The 21,478-nt window shown below is 35.7% G+C and overlaps 2 protein-coding genes across 2 annotated transcripts; both read left to right on the forward strand.

Annotated features, from left to right (window-relative positions):
• The first annotated feature begins 795 nt into the window (after window positions 1-795).
• Window positions 796-10,290, forward strand: LOC112707919 (uncharacterized). The gene is made up of 10 exons (XM_025759959.3): window positions 796-2,945; window positions 3,444-3,917; window positions 4,032-4,333; window positions 5,026-5,745; window positions 5,826-6,104; window positions 6,301-6,462; window positions 6,574-7,512; window positions 7,602-7,817; window positions 8,854-9,114; window positions 9,491-10,290. Exons 1-10 carry the CDS (start codon window positions 1,553-1,555, stop codon window positions 9,839-9,841), a joined length of 5,097 nt encoding a protein of 1,698 aa, XP_025615744.1. The 5' UTR covers window positions 796-1,552; the 3' UTR covers window positions 9,842-10,290.
• A 1,639-nt stretch (window positions 10,291-11,929) lies between these two features.
• On the forward strand, window positions 11,930-19,485 carry LOC112707920 (synaptotagmin-4). The gene is made up of 13 exons (XM_072201777.1): window positions 11,930-12,317; window positions 12,554-12,656; window positions 12,772-12,824; window positions 13,147-13,267; window positions 13,849-13,976; window positions 14,637-14,738; window positions 15,314-15,388; window positions 15,837-15,916; window positions 16,266-16,416; window positions 16,759-16,989; window positions 17,588-17,869; window positions 18,043-18,156; window positions 19,066-19,485. Exons 1-13 carry the CDS (start codon window positions 12,213-12,215, stop codon window positions 19,210-19,212), a joined length of 1,692 nt encoding a protein of 563 aa, XP_072057878.1. The 5' UTR covers window positions 11,930-12,212; the 3' UTR covers window positions 19,213-19,485.
• Window positions 19,486-21,478: the final 1,993 nt, after the last annotated feature.

A 21,478-nucleotide genomic window follows, 5' to 3' on the forward strand; every position in this document is an offset into this window, starting at 1 on the left:
AGGCCTGGCCTGCAGCCTGTTATAGGCTCTTTGGCCTGAAACCTGTTAAAAGGCCTGATAATTTTTTTACAAAAATAAAAATATTATTTAAAAAAATTATTTTTTAATAAAAATAGTTATATGTAATATGTCATATATTTAATATTTATAAAAAGTTTTAAACTTTTAACATATTTAAAATATAAAAAATATTTATAATAAAATATAATAAATTTAAAATATCTCATAATTTTATTAATAATAAATAATTATTTATATATTTAATTATATTTTAACAGGCCCAGGCAGGCCTGACAGGCCTATAAGGCTAATTAGTGAGCCTGGGCCTGACCTATTAATGTATTAAGGCTTTTAAAAGAGCCTGGACCTGTACCTATTTTATAACAGGCCAGGCCAGGCCAGGCCAAACACAGGCCAGGCTGCAGGCCCTGGCAGGCCGCCTAGCCTTTTTTCACCCCTACGAAAACCCTAATTCTCCTTCCACAAACGATGACGTGGCCCCTTTGCAAGGAAGGATCCAGTTCCTCCCACCATGACCACGTGCGTTCATTATTGGGCATTCGAAGCCCAATAAAAGGCGTCATGTAACCCATAACCCTATTTTCAGTCTATTCTTAACCCAACCCATTATATTGTTGAGATAATTATTTTCGTGATTAAACACTCTACGCAAATAAAATTCATGTGTAATTTTATTGTACTACATTTCTATTATTATCTCATCAAACATATTAATAGGAAGGTCAACAAATTTTATGTTTTATTTTATTTTATTTACTAACCAAACACACTAATAAAATAGAAATTTCCTGGACACATTTCATACATTTCATTGTTATCCACATTCCACATCCAAACAAACTTTAAATAATAAACATTCTAAATTGATCTTCAAACATTTGAAAATTAAACACAATTATATCCTTTAATTTAATCAAACACAATTATTATATTCTTTGCAAATATTTCAAAATGTATTTTATGTTGTTATACTTTTGTAGGATAGGATATACCTAAAAACTAAACTTCCCTACATATTATGTACAATTTTCTTTTTTATATTACCATGTAAATTCAAATACTACATAATCTTTTAGTAATTAATATACAAAGAGAATAAATATATATGTTTTATTGAAGGAGAAATAAACATATTAAGATTTAAAAGCTAGAGGTTAATTAAATTATTTATATTAATTAATTAATTATTAATTATAAAGTGAGTTTGAAAACAGAAAATAAATTAGAGATCGATATTTATTTATTTATTTTCAAGAAAGTTAAAGAAGCGCAAGATTGCTATCGTGCGCCACGTACCTCGTAAGCAAGATGGCTCAAGATGGCGCAAGATAACCTATGATGCGCCACCCTCCCCATTGTCCAAACCTCTCTCTCTTCTCTTCTTCTTTCACACACCAGACACCACATCCCCCTCTCTCTCTCTGCCTCCTTCTTCATCTCTTCTCTCTCTGTTCGCGTTTCGTTCTCTCCGATTCTCATTTTTCATTTCATTTTTCGTTTTTCTTTTCAATTTATCGAACACGGAAAAACAATGAAGCACACTTCCTCCGAGGCACTCCCTTCTCTCCCCTCCGCACCTCCTTCCTCCGACCAATCACAACCTGCCACGTCATCATCATCCTCCGCTTCCTCATCGGACAAACCCTCGCCTTCATCCTCCTCCGCCGCCGCTGCGGAGGACCTCGCCGTAACCACCCGTGACGGAGGCGGCGGGGCCGCCGCACAGGAGACCGTCGTTGTCGATCGCCGTGGCGAGCACGCCGCAGTGTGCCGATGGACGGTGCAAAATTTCCCGCGCGTGAAGGCACGCGCCCTTTGGAGCAAGTACTTCGAGGTAGGAGGATACGATTGCCGGTTATTGGTGTACCCTAAGGGCGATTCGCAAGCTCTTCCAGGTTACATCTCAATCTATCTTCAAATCATGGACCCTCGCGGCACCTCTTCTTCCAAATGGGACTGTTTCGCCAGTTACCGTCTCGCAATCGTTAACCTCGCCGACGATTCCAAAACCATACACCGCGATTCTTGGCATCGATTCTCCAGCAAGAAGAAATCTCACGGTTGGTGCGATTTCACGCCTTCTTCAACCGTCTTCGATCCCAAACTAGGTTACCTAAACGCCGCCAATGACGGCGTTTTGATCACGGCCGACATACTCATCCTCAACGAGTCCGTTAACTTCACGCGCGATAACAACGAGGTCCAGTCTTCGTCCTCGTTGTCGTCCGGTTCGGCCGCAAGCTCTTCCGTCGTTGCTGGGCCGGTTTCGGATGTTCTGAGTGGAAAGTTCACTTGGAAGGTGCACAATTTTAGTTTGTTTAAGGAGATGATTAAGACGCAGAAGATAATGAGCCCTGTTTTCCCTGCTGGGGAGTGTAATTTGAGGATTAGTGTGTATCAGAGTTCGGTGAATGGTGTTGAGTATTTGTCAATGTGTTTGGAGAGTAAGGACACTGATAAGACTGTGATGTTGTCTGATAGGAGTTGCTGGTGTTTGTTTAGGATGTCTGTGTTGAACCAGAAGCCCGGTTTGAATCATATGCATAGGGATTCGTATGGGAGGTTCGCTGCGGATAATAAGAGTGGCGATAACACGAGTTTGGGGTGGAATGATTATATGAAAATGTCAGATTTCATAGGGACTGATTCAGGGTTCTTGGTTGATGATACTGCAGTGTTTAGCACATCGTTTCATGTGATTAAGGAGTTTAGTAGCTTCTCCAAGAATGGGGCTATGATTGCTGGGAGGAGCGTGGGTGGGGCGAGGAAGTCCGATGGCCATATTGGCAAGTTCACTTGGAGGATTGAAAATTTTACCAGATTGAAGGATTTGCTGAAGAAGAGGAAGATTACTGGCCTTTGCATCAAGAGCAGGAGGTTTCAGATTGGTAACCGGGATTGTCGTCTTATTGTTTATCCCAGAGGTGTGGCATTTACTTGCTTTGCAAATCTTTTTTTAGCAATTTATCTTTTACCATTTCCGCTTATATTTAGATACCTATGATTTGATTTGATGTCTTGTGAGCATGCAATTCTTACCTAAATCGACACTATGCTGAAAGAGTGTACTAGGAGCACTTTATACATACACATTTTTTACTCCCCCCATCCCTGCACGCACGCTCTGTGCGCGCGCCCCCTGCAGCGCGTCCTCCTTTCAAATTAACTTGTAATAAATTGATACTTCATACTTGTGAAGTATATCCGCTGATACAACAAACACACCACATTTTATAGATGATTTTATGGATCTTGGTTGTCCCTATAGAAATATAATTCAATCCTTACATTCAGGGGTCTTCCCCCTCCCAAAAAAAAAAACATTGAAAAAATTTTTAGGTTGCTGCTTTACAAATAGTTAGAGGCTGGTCCTTAGATGAATGTAGCTTGGTAACACATTTCCATGGTTTTAATGATATCAGGGCAGTCCCAGCCACCATGCCACCTTTCAGTGTTTCTTGAAGTTACAGATTCTAGGAATACTTCCAGTGATTGGAGTTGTTTTGTTAGTCATCGTTTGTCAGTTGTGAACCAGAGGATGGAGGATAAGTCTGTCACCAAGGAATCTCAGAACCGCTACTCCAAAGCTGCAAAGGATTGGGGCTGGCGTGAATTTGTGACACTTACAAGTCTCTTTGATCAAGATTCTGGTTTTCTTGTCCAGGACACTGTTATATTCTCGGCTGAAGTTCTTATATTGAAAGAGACATCAATAATGCAAGATTTTACCGATAATGATTCTGAATTGAGCAATGGTGGTTCCCTTGTTGATAGTTTTGGGAAAAGAAGTTCGTTTACATGGAAAGTGGAGAATTTCCTGTCTTTTAAGGAAATCATGGAGACTCGGAAAATCTTCAGTAAATTCTTTCAGGCTGGTGGATGTGAACTTCGGATCGGTAGGTGTTTATTATGAAGATTCTGTGCAATCTTTGCATTTTATTCACTGGAACTTGTTATTGCAGATTTTGCATTTCTTTTTTTGATTTAAAGCTTATGTTTCCATGTAACAGGTGTCTACGAGTCCTTTGATACAATATGTATTTATTTAGAGAGTGACCAGGCTGTCGGTAGCGATCCTGATAAAAACTTCTGGGTCAGATACAGGATGGCTGTTGTGAATCAGAAAAATCCGGCCAAGACAGTGTGGAAAGAATCCTCTATCTGCACAAAGACGTGGAATAATTCCGTTTTACAATTCATGAAGGTCTCAGATATGCTAGAAGCAGATGCAGGGTTTCTTGTCCGTGACACCGTTGTTTTTGTATGCGAAATATTGGACTGCTGCCCTTGGTTTGATTTTGCTGATCTAGAGGTAAGTTCCTATGGGATTGCCCGGTTTATATATTACCTTTTGCGCCAACTATTGTTAATGGATGGTACCAAATGTTCTCTCATCTCACAAACAGAGATTGTTTCTATGAAAGATCATGGATCTTTATTGACTTTAGGTATAAGACTACCTTTATTTGAGTGGATGTCTATGTGATCCCGCCCTTCTTCCCGAGGTGTTAGTAATTTAACGTATAATATCTGCTCTTGCATCTAACTTATATTCTGTATGGTAAGATTGGAACAAGCAATTTAGGAAATATGGCGTCCTCCTTGGAATTTTTGCTCGTTGTTTGCTGATATGATGCATGGAACAAGCTGATAAGTGACTCAAGTTACAGAAGTTGATTAGTGATTCAGTTCATAATTTTGCATCCCTTGAACTTCGTATTGTATATTTAAACTTGTAAGTTCACACCAAAGAAAAGAAATTGCAAGCATTTTTCTACCCCATGTATGGGCCAAATTATGATTGCATATATTCTCTTAAAAAAGCTTGTGATTATACATGTGTTTTTGGTAGAGAAGGAATTTGTCTCATAGGTTTAACTTCCAGCTTGTCATGTTCTGAATTGAAGTGATACTATTATATAGCTACTGATTGTTTTGAATTCATGTCGCTCCTATTGAGAAGTTGCACTTGCCTCTTCTTCTAATGTGATTTTTAATATACAGGTGTTGGCATCAGAGGATGATCAGGATGCATTGACAACTGATCCTGATGAGCTCATTGACTCTGAAGACAGTGAAGGGATAAGTGGAGATGAGGAAGATATTTTCAGAAATCTTCTTTCCCGAGCTGGATTCCATCTGTCATATGGAGATAATCCTTCACAGCCACAGGTTACTTTACGAGAGAAACTTTTAATGGATGCTGGTGCAATTGCTGGGTTTCTGACTGGACTTCGGGTTTATCTTGATGATCCTGCTAAAGTAAAGCGCTTGCTTCTTCCTACCAAGCTCTCTGGTAACTGTGATGGGAATAAGACCAGCAAGGCTGATGAGTCTTCACCTAGTTTGATGAATTTGCTGATGGGAGTTAAAGTATTGCAGCAAGCAATCATTGATTTACTACTGGATATAATGGTTGAATGCTGCCAGCCTTCTGAAGGGGTTCCTGTTGCTGATTCTGTTGATGCATGCTCGAAACCTCCAGATGGCAGTGGAGCTGCTAGTCCTCTTGAGTGTGATAGAGAAAATGGAGCAATTGAGTCAATCCAAGTTCCTGTTTATGAGAGGTTGGATTCTGTTGTTGAAGAGAGTGGCGGTACATCTGCTGTGCAGAGCTCTGATTTAAATGGGAATGTTAATCAGGAAAAGGCTGTTCCTGGACAACCTATTTGTCCACCAGAAACATCTGCTGCTGGTTCAGATAACGCAACTTTACGGTCAAAGGTATAATTTGGTATTAATATGAGGTGATTTTTCTGTTAAATATTATCTATAATTTTGATTGTGTAAATTTGGAACTTCAGACAAAATGGCCAGAACAGTCTGAGGAGCTCCTGGGATTGATTGTGAACTCACTTAGAGCTTTGGATGGAGCTGTTCCGCAAGGATGTCCAGAGCCAAGACGACGACCTCAGTCTGCACAGAAAATTGCTCTTGTATTGGACAAAGCTCCTAAGCATTTGCAAGCAGACCTTGTTGCACTGGTGCCAAAATTGGTTGAACTGTCAGAACACCCACTGGCTGCCTGTGCACTTCTTGAGCGACTACAAAAGCCAGATGCAGAACCTTCTTTACGAATACCTGTGAGATAAACCAATATTTATCTTAGCACCTTATCTGTAATACGTAGTCTTATAAATTTAATGTCATGGGATTTTATTGCCCTAGTATATATGCTTCGGTTGCATTTATCTCACTACCAACATAATGCTAAGTATGGTCACATTGTTTTTCTCTCCTATTAATGTCCTTTCTCTTTTTAACTCCTTCCTATCTTAGGTGTTTGAAGCTCTTAATCAACTGGAGTGTGGTAGTGAAGTGTGGGAACGTATTCTGTTTCAGTCGTTTGAACTTTTGACAGATTCAAATGATGAACCCCTTGCTGCGACAATAGATTTTATATTCAAAGCAGCATCTCAATGTCAACACTTACCTGAAGCAGTAAGCTTTAAGATAGTTTGAAATTGCACCATATTTGTTAATATGTCTATCCTAAATATTTTTTTGAAGCACTTGTGTTTTTTTTAATTTTTATTTTTACCAATTATGTAGGTTAGGTCTGTTCGTGTAAGGCTGAAAAATCTTGGTCTTGTTGTGTCGCCTTGTGTCCTTGACTTCTTGAGCAAGACTATAAATAGTTGGGGTGATGTTGCTGAAACCATACTTAGGGACATTGATTGTGATGATGATTATGGTGACAGTTGCTCAGCTCTGCCATGTGGGATTTTTTTATTTGGTGAACACAGCACCACTACTGCCGGACTTCATGTGATTGATGAGCAGACTTTTCGTGCTAGTCGTCATTTTTCTGATATATATATACTGTTTGAGATGTTATCCATTCCTTGTCTTGCTGTTGAAGCCTCTCAAACATTTGAGAAAGCTGTAGCTCGAGGTGTAATAGGGGCTCAGTCTGTAGCCTTAGTATTGGAAAGCCGCCTTTCTCAAAGATTGAGTAATGGTGCCAGATATGTTTCTGAAAATTTTCAGCATCCAGAGGGTGCATCAGAGGGAGATGTAAGTGAGCAACTTGTAGTTCAAAGGGAGGATTTTACTTCAGTTCTTGGACTTGCTGAAACTTTGGCCCTTTCGAAAGACCAATGTGTGAGGGAATTTGTGAAGTTGCTTTACACGATATTGTTTAGATGGTATGCCAATGAATCTTACCGGGGGAGGATGCTGAAGAGGCTTGTTGACCGTGCCACTAGTACAGCAGATGCCGGTCGTGAAGTAGATTTTGATTTGGATGTCTTAGTTACTTTAGTCTGTGAGGAGGAGGAGATTATTCGACCTGTTTTGAGTATGATCCGTGAAGTTGCTGAACTTGCAAATGTTGACCGGGCTGCTCTGTGGCACCAGTTATGCGCTAGTGAAGATGAAATTATTCGTGTTCGTGAAGAAAGCAAAATTGAGATTTCTAATATGGCTAAGGAAAAAGCTATTATAGCACAAAAACTGAGTGAATCCGAGGCCACAAGCAATCGCCTCAAGGTATTTCATGTCCTAATCATTTATATACTGTGGTTATCTCTTAATTTGCTTTAATAGAATTTTTACTGATCCAATTTATGTTTCAACAGTCTGAAATGAGGGCTGAGATGGATCGGTTTTCTCGAGAAAAGAAGGAAATATTAGAACAGGTTCAAGAAGTTGAGAGTCAGCTTGAGTGGCTTCGTTCGGAGCGGGATGAAGAAATAACAAAGCTTTCTGCGGAGAAGAAAGTTCTTCAGGACCGTTTACACGATGCAGAGACACAAATTTCTCAGTTAAAATCTCGAAAACGTGATGAATTGAAGGTATTAGATATAATACACTTGTTTACATTATGAAAAGAGAAACCACTTGCTTATAAATGTTAGTATATATTGCTGCACTACAATGACTATATGTACATAGTTAATGAGCCTGCTGCTTGAATAGAAAGTAGTAATGTTTCAGTTAAGTTTGTGCGTACGCGCATGTGTATACCAAAACCCAAAATATCTTCACCTAATTTTGCCAAATATTATCGGAAGGTAATCAGTCTTCTGTTTTCACTTCAGCTGATGTATTACTCCCCTGCTAGGAACAGTTCTGATTCTTCCTAAACTAACCACTTGATCTCTCAAAGATACACGTAGCATCAATGTGGTCCCTAAAAGTTTTTACATTAATTTAACTCTTAAAAGCTATATTGATGTCAGTTTAGTCCTTGAAAAATTTGACATCAGTTTGTTTTTAAAAAATATATGTAATGTCAGTTGTATCATTTAGCAGTGAACTGATGTGAAAAATCTTTCAAGGATTAGACCAATGTGTATCTTTAAGAGACTAAATAGTTAGTTTCATGTTCAAGTAAATATTAATTTCATCACAAAGTTTGTGTGGTCTTGTGTGCTTTACCTTCAGGTCATATTTATGCTTTTGAGTGAGGGGACATATTAAATGCCACAACTCATTTCTAGGTTTCCGTTCAGCGCAGGTTTTTTTCAGGAGACTTTTTCCTTGAGTTGAATCTCCTTTTCCAAATCAACCTTTGGTCCTTTTTTTGACATTTATCATATTACCCAATATAAATAAAATGGAGAATTATTTTATTATTCTCATTTCCTTGTTTGGATCAGTAATTTTGTTGCTGGATCTGATAAATCATGACTGCCAAAACAAATAATACAGGAATTAGAAAGCAGCTTGATCTAATCTTTTGACGTGAAAACTGTATGCTCAGGAGATTGCTGTCCTCCATTTTTTGTTCTACATTGAAATTAGTTTTCCTTTGAGAATTAATTTTAATTTGTATGATATATATAAACATGTCAGTTGTAAATTAATTTTGATTTGTATTGTCCACAGAAAGTAGTAAAAGAGAAGAATGCACTGGCTGAAAGATTGAAAAATGCTGAAGCTGCACGCAAGAGATTTGATGAAGAACTGAAAAGATTTGCAACAGAGAATGTAACACGGGAAGAAATCCGGCAATCACTTGAGGATGAAGTCCGTAGACTGACTCAAACAGTAGGGCAAACCGAGGGAGAAAAGCGGGAGAAGGAAGAGCAGGTTGCTAGGTGTGAAGCATATATTGATGGCATGGAATCTAAGTTGCAAGCCTGCCAGGTTTGTCTTGATATGGAGATTGCACTTGTCTATTATTTATATTATATCATGGTATATATTTACACGTTTGACTTACACAATGAGGTTAATCATATTTAAGTTTCAGTGCTACCTGTTAATTGCATGTTTTATTAACTATAATGTTGAATTTATTGAGCGAGCTTTTTAGTAGAATTTGCTGGATTGCCCAAAATAATGTATACTGTTTTTCCATGACTAGCAACATTCCATTTAGTTCTTTATCCTTAGAATTAGAAGACCCACCTTTATGCTTGTGTTGTTTGTTTTCCATGTATTCGCATACTAATTAGTCTATGCTATACACCTCGGAAATATGTAAATCGAAAGTCCTAATGTGTTCGTTTTCTTTTTGCAGCAATATATTCACACGCTAGAGGCCTCCCTCCAGGAGGAAATGTCGCGACATGCCCCTCTGTATGGTGCCGGTCTGGAAGCTCTATCAATGAAGGAGTTGGAAACACTATCACGTATTCATGAAGATGGGCTGAGGCAGATCCACGCCCTTCAACAGCGTAAAGGGAGTCCTGCCGGGAGTCCACTTATGAGCCCCCATGGCCATGGTCTCCCCCACAGCCACGGATTATATCCTGCTGCATCTCTGCCGATGGCCGTTGGGATGCCCCCACAAATCATCCCAAATGGGGTAGGGATCCATAGCAATGGCCATGTGAATGGTGCAGTTGGACCTTGGTTTAATCACACTTGAATTCTTCCCCCATAGGATCCAATTCTTTTGAGTTATTTCTTTGGCATGATAGCTGGTAGGGCTGTTGGGTAGGAAGAAAGGTTGGTTGAAATTTTGCCACAAATGTTAGGAAGTGACACCAATGGAACTATCAGTTGCAAATGCCATACTCATTTGCGCCTACTTTTTTTGGTTTAAAAAAAGAATTAATTACAGGCCTTTTAAGTTTTCATAGATATAGTATGTTTCCACATAGTTTAGTTTGGCCAAAGTGGTTGAATCCTTTTTTTTATTTTTGTCATGGCCAGAATTGAACCGCTGTAAGAAATCTTGATTGATAGTTTGAATACGTAATCAACATAGAGATCTGAGATCCTCTTCCCACTGACTGACACTCATTGGTGAGAAAAACAGTTATTCCTCGTCTGATCCACTTTTAATGTCTGAATAAAATCCTCTCTTGTCGGCAATCATTTTTCTGCCCTCTAGTTTGTGTTGCTCTTACAGTTTCGCCCTGGCCCTTTGCCCGTACGGAATGCAATGAGAATGGTATTTATTGATTGAGATCTGAGAAAAAGTCATGTCATAACGATGAATTATTATATTCTGGTACATATTTTCAATTTCTATTACTCGAGAGTTGAGAATATAGAAATATATTTCAATCATAGAAATTAAAATGATATTTATTATGCAGTACTCCATAAAATAAAGGCATGCTAGTCAAATATGCTTCTTGCAGCATTTATTCCCCTGACTAAACTAAAGGACAATTTCTTCTTTCTGAAAAACAACTAATTTTGTCTTGTTATTTTTTTTTTGGACGGGGGTCTTGTTATTTGTTTCTTCAAAAGGAAGCCAGCCATTTCTTAAATAATTTTTTCATCCCAGATTCTCTTGGCTCTTGCTGTTCTACTGGGGTTATCTTTTTTCTCTTTTATTTTAAGGATAAAATTAATTTTTGGTTTCTTCATTAACCTTATGGAGCTGAGACGTGCGCGGCGCAGCATGCATTGAGTATCTTTTTCTGAAAAATAAAAGAATTCAGTGCAAAACTATAGCAGTCGAATGTACCGAGGAAAAGAAAACTAATATTAGAGGATCAATATTTTTAGCGTAAAAGAGGAAAAAGTTGATTAGTGTTGATTCGAATATAAGATAAAAAAAAGGTTAATCACCTAGAATTTCTCTTAAAAAAACTATACCTGAGGAAATTAATAGGACTATGGACGAAAGCTATTTCCACGGTTTTTGTTGTTAATTTCAATCTGCCTTACATAAAAGAATATTATTATGTTATATTTAATGTTAACAAAGTGAGATTGATTGTATCATATATGTTGATATGTTGTCATTACTTCTGAAAATTTTTCCTAAAGACATTACCAGAAAAAAATTGATAATCTCACAAAATACAATTATGTTATATAGATATAAAAAATTAATATGAAATGACTATATATTTCAAAATTTGATTCTAAATAAATTTATTTTTTTATAATTTATAATTAAAGTAACGTGATTAAGTGTAATTTGCTTAAATGTGATTAAAAAATAATTGAATAACTATGTATCGTAAAAGATTGATATTAGTGAAGGATAAAATTAAAATTTATTTCTTTGTATCGTTTTTGTCCCAACGTTTTCGTCCTATTTAAGTCCCTAACGTTTCAAAATCGTCTCAATTTTGTCCCGCCGTCAATTCCATTAACAGATTCTTAACGGTAGGACAACATTGAGTCAATTTTAAAACGTTAGAGACTTAAATAGGACGATTCAAATGTTTGAGGTAACTTTAAAACTTACCCCAAAACGATACTTTACTCTTTATAAAACTTGATTATAATGTGAATATGAAACTATTTTGTATTCTTGCATAAGTGGTGATTTCTTGCATACATCACTAAAAAGTAAAAATAATAAATTTTGATTATCCTAACTTTTTTTATGTATAATTAAAGAGAAACAAATGAAAAAGTAAAAGAACCAATGAAGAGGACGAATTAAAGAAAAGCATATATTACTTTCTTAATTGACAATACTACTAACTCATTACTCTTGAGTTCATATGGATTATTATTGCTTTATGAATTAATTAATTAATTAATGACCACAAGCTCATGGTTTTTCCCTTTACTACAAACTTCCTCAGATCACAACGTAACTAACTCATCATAACGATTAACAGAAACACTCTCTCTTTCTCTCTCTTTTATTCTCTGCGTTTGAGTGACCAATGAACGTTGGCGGGTTCCAACAAACATGGCCTCAAGAGTGAAAACCTAACCATGCTTGAGCTCATCAACAAAATTATCATCATCACAATAAGAGGTGAAGCAGAGATTATTATTGTTCATCTTCATCGCAAAATCGCGTTTCTTTTAGTAGCATTATGGGATTCTTCGGCGGGATGTTCATCGGCATCGCCTTCGGCGTTGGATTGATCGTTGCTTTTGCTCGCTACGAAAGCATTCGATCCAAGCGTCGTTCTGATTTGGTAAATTCAAATTCACCTCCATTTAATTTCATTTTATGAGAGATTTATTAATGAGGACAAATTAAACAATGGTCATCTTTATGTTAATTATGAATTGAATTCAAATCTGTTAAGAGTCAATGAACAAAATGCGAGGTTAGTTCTCGCATTCTTATGAATTGTATATAGGTGAATTGTATTCCATCCATTCATAGTGAGTCTTAATTAGGCATTGTGGATCTGTGGTGGCTATTTAGGCGAAGACGGTGGCGATGTTCGCGAGGATGACGGTGGAAGATTCTAGAGTACTTCTGCCTGGAAAGTTCTACCCTTCATGGGTTGTATTCACTAAGAGACAGAAGTTGAGTTTCAAGTTTCAACTCTGTTCCCGTACATTCTTCTGCCTACTCTTAAAATGGCAGCATCTTCAGTCATTGATGTGGATTTTGATATTGGCTTTTTTCTTTTTATGTGCAGTTAAAATGGCTCAACACGCAACTCGACAAGATGTGGCCATTCATCAATGATGTACTTTGCTTTTGTTATTGAATTTTTATCTTTCTTCTTTCTTGTTCATAGTATCTATTAATTTAGCTATTTATACACATTTTATTGTTTATTGTGATAAATTTGTGTAAAAATAACGTTGGAAGTATCTTGATATTATATTAAAATATGAAATTGAAAGCAGTCAAAAAAAAATATGAAATTGAAAGTGAAAAATGTATCTAAACTAAACATTAGAATGAATATAGGACACAGTATTTGTGATTACTAAGTGTGATCTGTGATGTGTATCTAATAATTTTGTTGATGAAATTAATATGGAAATCTGCTTCGGCTTACGTAGGCAGCTTCGGAGTTGATAAAGAGTAGTGTGGAGCCAATTCTAGAGCAATATAAGCCAGTTATTTTGGCTTCTCTTACCTTCTCCAAGTTGACCCTTGGCACAGTGGCTCCACAATTTACCGGTTAGTCATATTCATTCATTGAGGTGATGTATATACTCTAAACTCATTATGCTATTATATATAATCGAGTTGATGTTCTATTTGAAATGAAAATCAGTAAGCCACACTCCATCCAATAATAATAAATTGATAAATATTAAAAATATGTTATTTAAATACTTTCTTTCCTTTTTTTCTTATTTATCCTTTGAAATTTGAATGTTATTATTTTATGAGTAATAATTAAGAGTTTTAATTCATTCTCTAATTATCCTCTTAACTTTTAAATGAATAATAATTTAAATATATATTTAATTTTTTTTAAATATAAAAAAGATAAAACAATTCAAAACTTTTTTTATTTAGAACTAAGAGGATAGTTTAAGGTTTTCAATTATTATTATTATTATTATTATAATTACTATTATGTCCTTGTATGTCTATTGGGTAACCTTGGATCTTTTACATGTATGCGTTATGTAGCAATTCCATACTATTGAATTAAATATGTTAGGACTTTGATTAATGATGTCATGATTTAAGAATTCCATGCATGCTCTTAATATACGCTGCTTTTGAAATATGGTGCTGGAAATATGTAGGAATTGCCATACTTGAAGAGGAAAGTGGGCCTAATGAATTTACCATAGAGTTAGAGATGCAGTGGGATGGTGACCCCAACATTGTTCTTGATATCAAAACCAAAGTTGGCGTTGTACTTCCCATCCAGGTGATACACATCATTGGTCACTGCCACTGATTTTCCTTTCTTAGCATTATATTTTATTTTAATATATCTAAGAGAAGAAAGCAAACAAAGGCTTTGGTTGGTGAAAATATTATTTATTTGCATTATAAATTTTCAAGACTTGATGGCCCCACCTGATTATTGCTATTTTTTTCCCCGTTTTACTGATAATATCATTTTCAATGTTTGTTCATTGAATTATATGTTGACTTGTTATCCAAAACATACTTCTTCTCAGCTTCAATAATATATACTAATTATGATTGCTTTCACTGATCGTTATGTAAATGTTCTGTTTGGAGAATATTAGCAAACTTTCATGTCAGTTTTGGGGAATGTTAGCAAATTATTCATTCAACTAGACAAATCTTTTCTGCTAATGTTAGAGAGAAATGTAATATAGTTCAGTGCATATATGTCTCTATTTTCTGATTCAAACACTTAAACATCTTCATATAGGCTTCTATCTCTAATAGTTAAAAAGATTTACATACTTAGATCAATAAAGCCGAATTATGCAACTAAGTCTGTCAGTGGCACCAGATTAATGACTTTGAGACTCTCCATATGGAAACATTTAATTTTTTGGTGTTATTCCTTATCATTATGTTCTTTCTCTCTTCTGACAACTTGTTTATATAGGTAAAAAATATTGGATTCACTGGGGTTTTTTGGTTGATATTCAAACCACTAGTGGATGAGTTCCCTACTTTTTCAGCTGTTTCTGTTTCATTGAGAGAAAAGGTGAGCTGTATTATCTCCTAACTTGTTCTTTTTTAAGTTTAATATATATTTTAGGGTTTATTTAGTTATATTGTCTTGTATCTTATGCCAAAGGTGAATAAGCTACTCTTTTAATTTTTTGAAAGATTAGTTTCTTTACAAAATAGTTTGTAAAAATTGATAATTATACTTAAACACCAGAAAAATGAGTTTTGAATAAACTATTATTTTAACTCTTCAAATATTAGTTGTTGACATTGCTCCTCAGTTGGGTTGATTTGTTAGAAGAAACCAATATTTTGGGTGCCGCAAAATTAATATAAAATTTTCAAGGACTATCTTATCAAGAACCGAGGTTTTTGAGAGTGAATACTTGAGTACTCTGTTTTTCTAAGTTGATAAAATATTTCAACACGTTGAAACAAGGATTACTTATTGTAATCATCTATGCTCTACGATGTCATGTAAATAGAAATAAACATGGCTTCATGGATGATAGCAACGTAATGAGAGTTTGCTCAAATGTATGTAGTACGTACAATCCTGGCAACTAATTTAAATTTGTATGTTCTTTTTTTTTTTTTCTCTTCCATCAGAAAGATCTGGATTTTACTCTAAAAGTAGTCGGCGGTGATATATCAGCTTTACCGGGGGTATCTGATGCTATAGAGGTATAACCAAATTACATCATAAAAGTTTTGTTATTCCTTGATATTGTGAGATATTAATTTGCAGATACTAAACTACCACATATAAATAACTGGAATTCTTAGTTGTGTAATAAAGTAATAGTCAGGCATCATATACAAAAAGTTTTCACAAATTTTCATGAGTGTCGATTCAGTTTTAATAATGGAAAATTGGAAATCTTCTCTAGTTATTTTGAAAGGTAATTAGCTTTCTTGCATTTACTCCATTCTATTCTTTCTGGAAATCTCCAATGTTGCTTCTGAAATTTTCTTAATATTTTTCAAAGGTTTGAATATAGAAGGTGCAATGCACAGTACTAATGCATCGTTGTATTTATAATCTGGAGAAATCAAATAGAAAAGGATAAGCACGTTACCCACAGCTTTGTAATTCATAAAGAACTCTCAACTCCCCTTCTCTTTTATTCAGGAAACAATTCGTGATGCTATTGAAGACTCTATAACTTGGCCAATGCGGAAAGTCATACCAATTTTACCTGGGGATTACAGGTATGTGTAATTTTACTAACTTTATTCTCAATTCCTTCCAAAGGAGAAAAGGCGAAAAAGTGTGTTTGATATGTGAGTAAACATGATACATGGAGCTCATCTGAAATTTTATCTCCTTATTCTTTTACAAACTCTCCGGAATCCACATAACACTGCTGGTAACGAAAATGAAATGGAGATAATATTTCGAAAAAATTGTCAAATGAATTACATTTTTTAAATAGTTCATTTTATTTAATTCTTTTAGGACTAAATTATCATGTCTCACAGTAAATATAAATATTGGATGCTGATATTGACATTAGTTCTGCACAACAGTTATGAAGTTTCCTCTTTTGTCCTCTTACAGTAATCTGGAGTTGAAACCGGTTGGAATATTAGATGTGAAACTGGTGCAAGCAAAGGACTTAACAAATAAGGATATCATTGGTAAATCCGACCCTTTTGCTGTCCTGTTTGTAAGGCCACTTCGTGATAGAACCAAAACAAGCAAAGTAATCGTAAGACAAACCTTCCTTTCTCAACGGAAAGCTTCTTTGCTTTTTTATTTATCATAGCGTCAATTACACTCACTTCCTCTCCATTTTTGTGGTGAACTTCAATTCGTCTCCTGTTTATTTACAATAATACTTCCCAAGAAATTTAGCTAATATTTCATTTCGCACACTTGTATTTTTATAAAATGTGGTGGTAAATATAAAATTGACTACTAGTTTGATTGGACAAATAGAAGGAAATCATGATAAATTTCACCAAACTTGAGAGGAGGCCAGTGTAATTTGCTTACCGTTTATTCTGCTTTTGTTGAGAGGATTAGTAATCCAACTGTTTGGCACATTCAGAACAATGACTTGAATCCAATATGGAATGAGCACTTTGAGTTCATTGTTGAAGATGCGGATACACAGCACTTGACTGTAAGAGTTTTCGATGATGAAGGCATTTCTGCTGCCGAGCTTATTGGTTGTGCCCAAATGCCTCTAAAGGAACTAGAACCTGGTAAAGTCAAGATTGTGTGGTTGAAACTGGTCAAGGATTTGGAGGTCCATAGGGATAACAAATACAGGGGTGAGGTAAGATAGTGTATGCATGTTCCTTGCGTGTGCTTCCACAGTTCCACCTCCTATCATATGTGATATACCTTTCATTTTGTTGGTTGATGCTGATCGTAAAGATACGTTAAACTTGGCCCCTTAAACTTCACCTAGAATATTAATTTAAATAATAACTATTAATGTGAGATTGGTCAAAGTGTTAAATATTTTGAATTAAATAAAAAATCCTAAGACCACTATTTTTTTTCATGATACTTCAATCAGAACAAGTCGAGTTAATTGAATTCCAAGTAAAATCATAACCGGTACAAGAAAAATATTGGATTTAACTTTCAAGTACAATAATTTGTTGAACCAATCTAATCATCAGAAATATATATATGTCAGGTGTACTAGGCATAGATTCTTTCTTTTTTCTGAAGGTCTAGTTCACTATTATTTATTTATTTTTTTTTACATCAAATCTGGCTGAGTTCGAAAGAAAAAAAAATCATCAAAACTGGCCTATTCACTTATCATTTGTATTCTGTTATCTCATCGTATTCTACTTGTGAAAGGTTCATGTTATGGCAGTTCATAGATAGATCTTCTTGAGCTTCTTGTAATCTTGCCATAGGTGCACTTGGAGCTGTTGTATATTCCACATGGAACAGATGACAGCTTTAGGAACCCCTTCGACCCTGATTTCGCATTGACCATATTCGAGAAGACCCTCAAGAGTGGAACTGAACCAGAGGCTGAGGATATTACAGCACGAAAGAAGAACGTCATTGTAAGAGGTGTTCTCTCTGTGACGGTTATTTCAGCTGAAGACTTGCCAGTTGTGGACTTAATGGGCAAGGCTGATCCATTTGTTGTCCTGACGTTGAAGAAATCAGAGAAAAAACTCAAGACTAGGGTAAGAATCCAGGCATTTTTGAAGTTTCATTTTTCCTAATTAGAATATGCGGTAAAGTTCAATTTAGTATGAGAAATATGTGACAACACATATACAATTCAGTAATACACTGATTTCTATTTAGTTCACGATAAATTAATTATTAATTATTAATGATGACTCTTGCTTTTCAGGTCGTAAACGAATCCTTAAATCCAGTCTGGAATCAAACATTTGACTTTGTTGTAGAGGACGGCTTACATGAAATGTTAATTGTTGAAGTCTGGGATCACGATACTTTTGGGAAGGTGATATCTTTTGAACCTTGTCTCAAATGATGTTTGCTATAAGCCTATAACTAGTCTCTATTCCATCATATTTAGATACAATTCAAAGCTAAATAGATTGATCTATAAATCTATGAAGAAAAACAAAATTAAAGTGACCATCAATATGAATTGGAGAGAGTAATACTTCAATACCTAAATACTACAATAACCTTAGACATCATCGTCTGCATTTGCTTCCATCTTCTTGGTCTTATACAGAACATTTTAAAACAATTTAATAGGTATCATTCTTAGTTTTCATAAATTGAGTAACCATTTTTTAAATAAAAAAAGCACCAAAGCAAAATTGGCAATTTTCTGGCATGCCTGGGTTTAGTTGTTTGTACCCCACTAATATATTATGTTCCATCACTTTTTAGTAATACCTTAAATTTCACATTTTTTTTAAATAATGCACGTTTAATATTTTTTTTTAAATAATACCTTAAACTTCACCATCAATATTTTTTTTGTTATATTTAATTTTTCTTTTCATCAGGTGTACATAAAGGTGTACCACAAAAATAAATGCAAATAAATAAATAAATGCAGTAACAGTACTGTAAAGTGACATGCATAAATGTATGATGTGTTGCTAACATTATTCAATTAGAATCTTAGAAATAAAATAAGAACTCAATTTAACTGATGCTTCTCGCATGATGTTTGATTTATGGGTTGATTAGTACTGGTTTACAACAGGAAGTTAGCTGAAAAGACATACAAATTAGATTCTCCAAATTGATTCAATGATGTTATCAGTCATTTTTTTTCCTAAAAGAAAAATAAGTTTGAAGTATACATACACACAACTGACCATAAGCTTGTTCTCAACTTAGATTAAGATTTTCAAACTGAGTTATTACAAAAAATGTATGGATTTTTCAGGACAAAATGGGAAAAGTGATAATGACTCTAACAAAGGTGATCTTAGAAGGGGAATATCAGGAAACGTATACACTAGAGGGAGCTAAATCTGGAAGGCTTACTTTGCATCTGAGATGGACTCCACAGCACAAGTACCGGGATCCTTAGATAGTTTTCACAATTGGTTGTAGCGACAACACGTTATAGACCATGGTAGCCAAGATCAACATCTATAGAGCTCAGGTTATTTTTGACAATTTTGATCTGATGTCAAAGCCACAGAAGATTTCAAGAGAAAATACTACAGTATGAACAGTTGAACACACAACAGAATGACATTTGCTATGTACATATAGGCATGTTTTTACCTCTAGCAAGAGAGACAAAAGAATTCTAATGTATTCTTTTTTATAAGTGAAAAAGAGCATCTATTCTCTTAAATTCTCATTTAAACTTCAATAAAACTATTCAGGACTATATATCCTAAACGTTCAGGACTATTCCAGAATAGTATCCATATGGAAGTGGTCAAGTGCTACCTAACAACCTACACAACCTGCCCAACTAAGGATCTGTTAAAATGAGATTGTGACATGCGATGAGAAGAAGGAAGAAGGGACACGTTGTGATAAAGATAAGAAGACAGTTTGCTCATTTAACACCACGTTGTTCAAATTATCCATTATAAACAACAATGATTAATTCCGTGAAACAGAAGGTTTTAAAGAAATGGTCATGAATCCTTCCTATATATATGAAAATATTATGACTTAACATATTGGTGTAAATGTGTAATGACCGTTAGATTTAATGGAAAAATAATTCAAAAAAAAAATCTACTATGTAATTAAGAATGATTCTACCAACTCCTATTAATTTTTGTTGGGTTGGATTTCAAAGTCCATCAAAAAAAAAAAAAAATACACACATCTCAATTACTCAAATTTACCATCATTTAAAATTATATTTTATCACTTTCTCTTTTTTTTTTTTACTACCGCTGTCCTCTCAGTGCCACCATTGCGGCTCCACACGAAGGTCACTGTCATCGTTGCAATGGACTTTAAATAGAAGTATTTTTTTATTGGGCTATGTCTTTTTTATGGCTCTGTCTAATAGAAGTGCCTTTGTAGATGTGTTTCTTGGATGTGTCTCCTTATACATGTGGCTTTTTAGATCGCGAGGGGGAGGGTGCCGCGGTGGTCGTGCGGAGGAGAAAATTGAGCATGCAAAGCGCACGTTACGGTGACGGGATTGGTTGCAGAGGGCACCGGCATTGCCCAGAAGATCGTCGGGGTGAAGGCCGCGGTGGCGGCGTGACACAAACCACCGCAAAAGCATTCCGAACAGTGCAACTAACAACACGACGCAGGATCGGGGTAGGATGAGTTCCTCCTTCACGAGAATGGTGGTGTCATGTACGGGATCGGGGTGTGGCAGGATTGGTTTAGAAAAAGTATAAGAAACCAACAACCTTACCAGCCAACTTGACAACTTTGTTAAAAATAAGATGGACATAACTCTTATTTTTACTGCATAATACACGTACAGCTTCGGAATGTAACTGTCATTGCTGACACTGCTCTCGTCACATCGCCTGTCCGTGGAGATCAACCACCCGTCGCATGGAGCTACGCCCTTCGCCGCACCTCATTTGTGCGCCACGCCAAGCCAATCAGTATCGGATTCTCATCGCTGTGGAGTGCGCTGGCTAGGGCGGCCATCCTCCATCAGTCTATATTGGAGATGCTTTTGTTCGTTGCCATTCTTCGTGCTCGCAATGTCGTTGACGTTGGAGGCCGTCAGAGGGAGCGACATCGTCAACTCTGCAATCATTTTGAATTAGGTTTTGTGTTAATTTATTCAATTTAATTTTTGGAATGATTTTTCTATGTCATTGGAACGAGGGATGTTTGGGTATGAAAAATGGTTTTGCATGCCAAATGTATCCATCATTTGATGATGAAGGCTCAAATGTATCAGTGTTCTCTGTGAGTGATCAATCTACTGAAGGCTACACTATCTGTGTGAATGGTATTTCAAGTGAAGATGATGACCAGGTATGTTGTTCAAGCTGTATAAACATGTATGTTATATCATACAGAATATGAATGTTTTTTTGGTCTTAAAAATTAGAGGTTTATTGTGTTTGATATGGTGTTTTTTTAGCATGAAGGTGAAAATTTGATATGGTATTTTTTTAATATAATTTTACTGCATTAACAGTGTAAATTATTTTACACATTTGTCCAATTACGCCCGTTCGTTTAGATGACCGTTCTTGCGTTGATTGTTGAAAGCGGTTATTTTATTGACGTAGCGATACATGATTAAGTGTACGTGTAAAACTTCTTTAAACTGTCAATTCATTAAAATTAAAAATTTATTTTTTATGTATAATAAAAAGAAACATCCACCAATCCTATTTTAAGAA

Source organism: Arachis hypogaea, chromosome 8 (genome assembly GCF_003086295.3).
Source record: "Arachis hypogaea cultivar Tifrunner chromosome 8, arahy.Tifrunner.gnm2.J5K5, whole genome shotgun sequence".
Classification (NCBI taxonomy): Eukaryota; Viridiplantae; Streptophyta; class Magnoliopsida; order Fabales; family Fabaceae; genus Arachis; species Arachis hypogaea.

What these genes read in the sequence shown, in the direction of transcription:
- LOC112707920 (XM_072201777.1), top strand. Translation starts at nt 12,213, where the DNA reads ATGGGATTCTTCGGCGGGATGTTCATCGGCATCGCCTTCGGCGTTGGA. An exon ending in ATAACAAATACAGGGGTGAG is followed by an intron (nt 16,990 to 17,587) that starts GTAAGATAGTGT and finishes ATCTTGCCATAG; the next exon opens with GTGCACTTGGAGCTGTTGTA. An exon ending in ATCACGATACTTTTGGGAAG is followed by an intron (nt 18,157 to 19,065) that starts GTGATATCTTTT and finishes TGGATTTTTCAG; the next exon opens with GACAAAATGGGAAAAGTGAT.
- LOC112707919 (XM_025759959.3), top strand. Translation starts at nt 1,553, where the DNA reads ATGAAGCACACTTCCTCCGAGGCACTCCCTTCTCTCCCCTCCGCACCT. An exon ending in TGGATGTGAACTTCGGATCG is followed by an intron (nt 3,918 to 4,031) that starts GTAGGTGTTTAT and finishes TCCATGTAACAG; the next exon opens with GTGTCTACGAGTCCTTTGAT. An exon ending in TTGATTTTGCTGATCTAGAG is followed by an intron (nt 4,334 to 5,025) that starts GTAAGTTCCTAT and finishes TTTAATATACAG; the next exon opens with GTGTTGGCATCAGAGGATGA.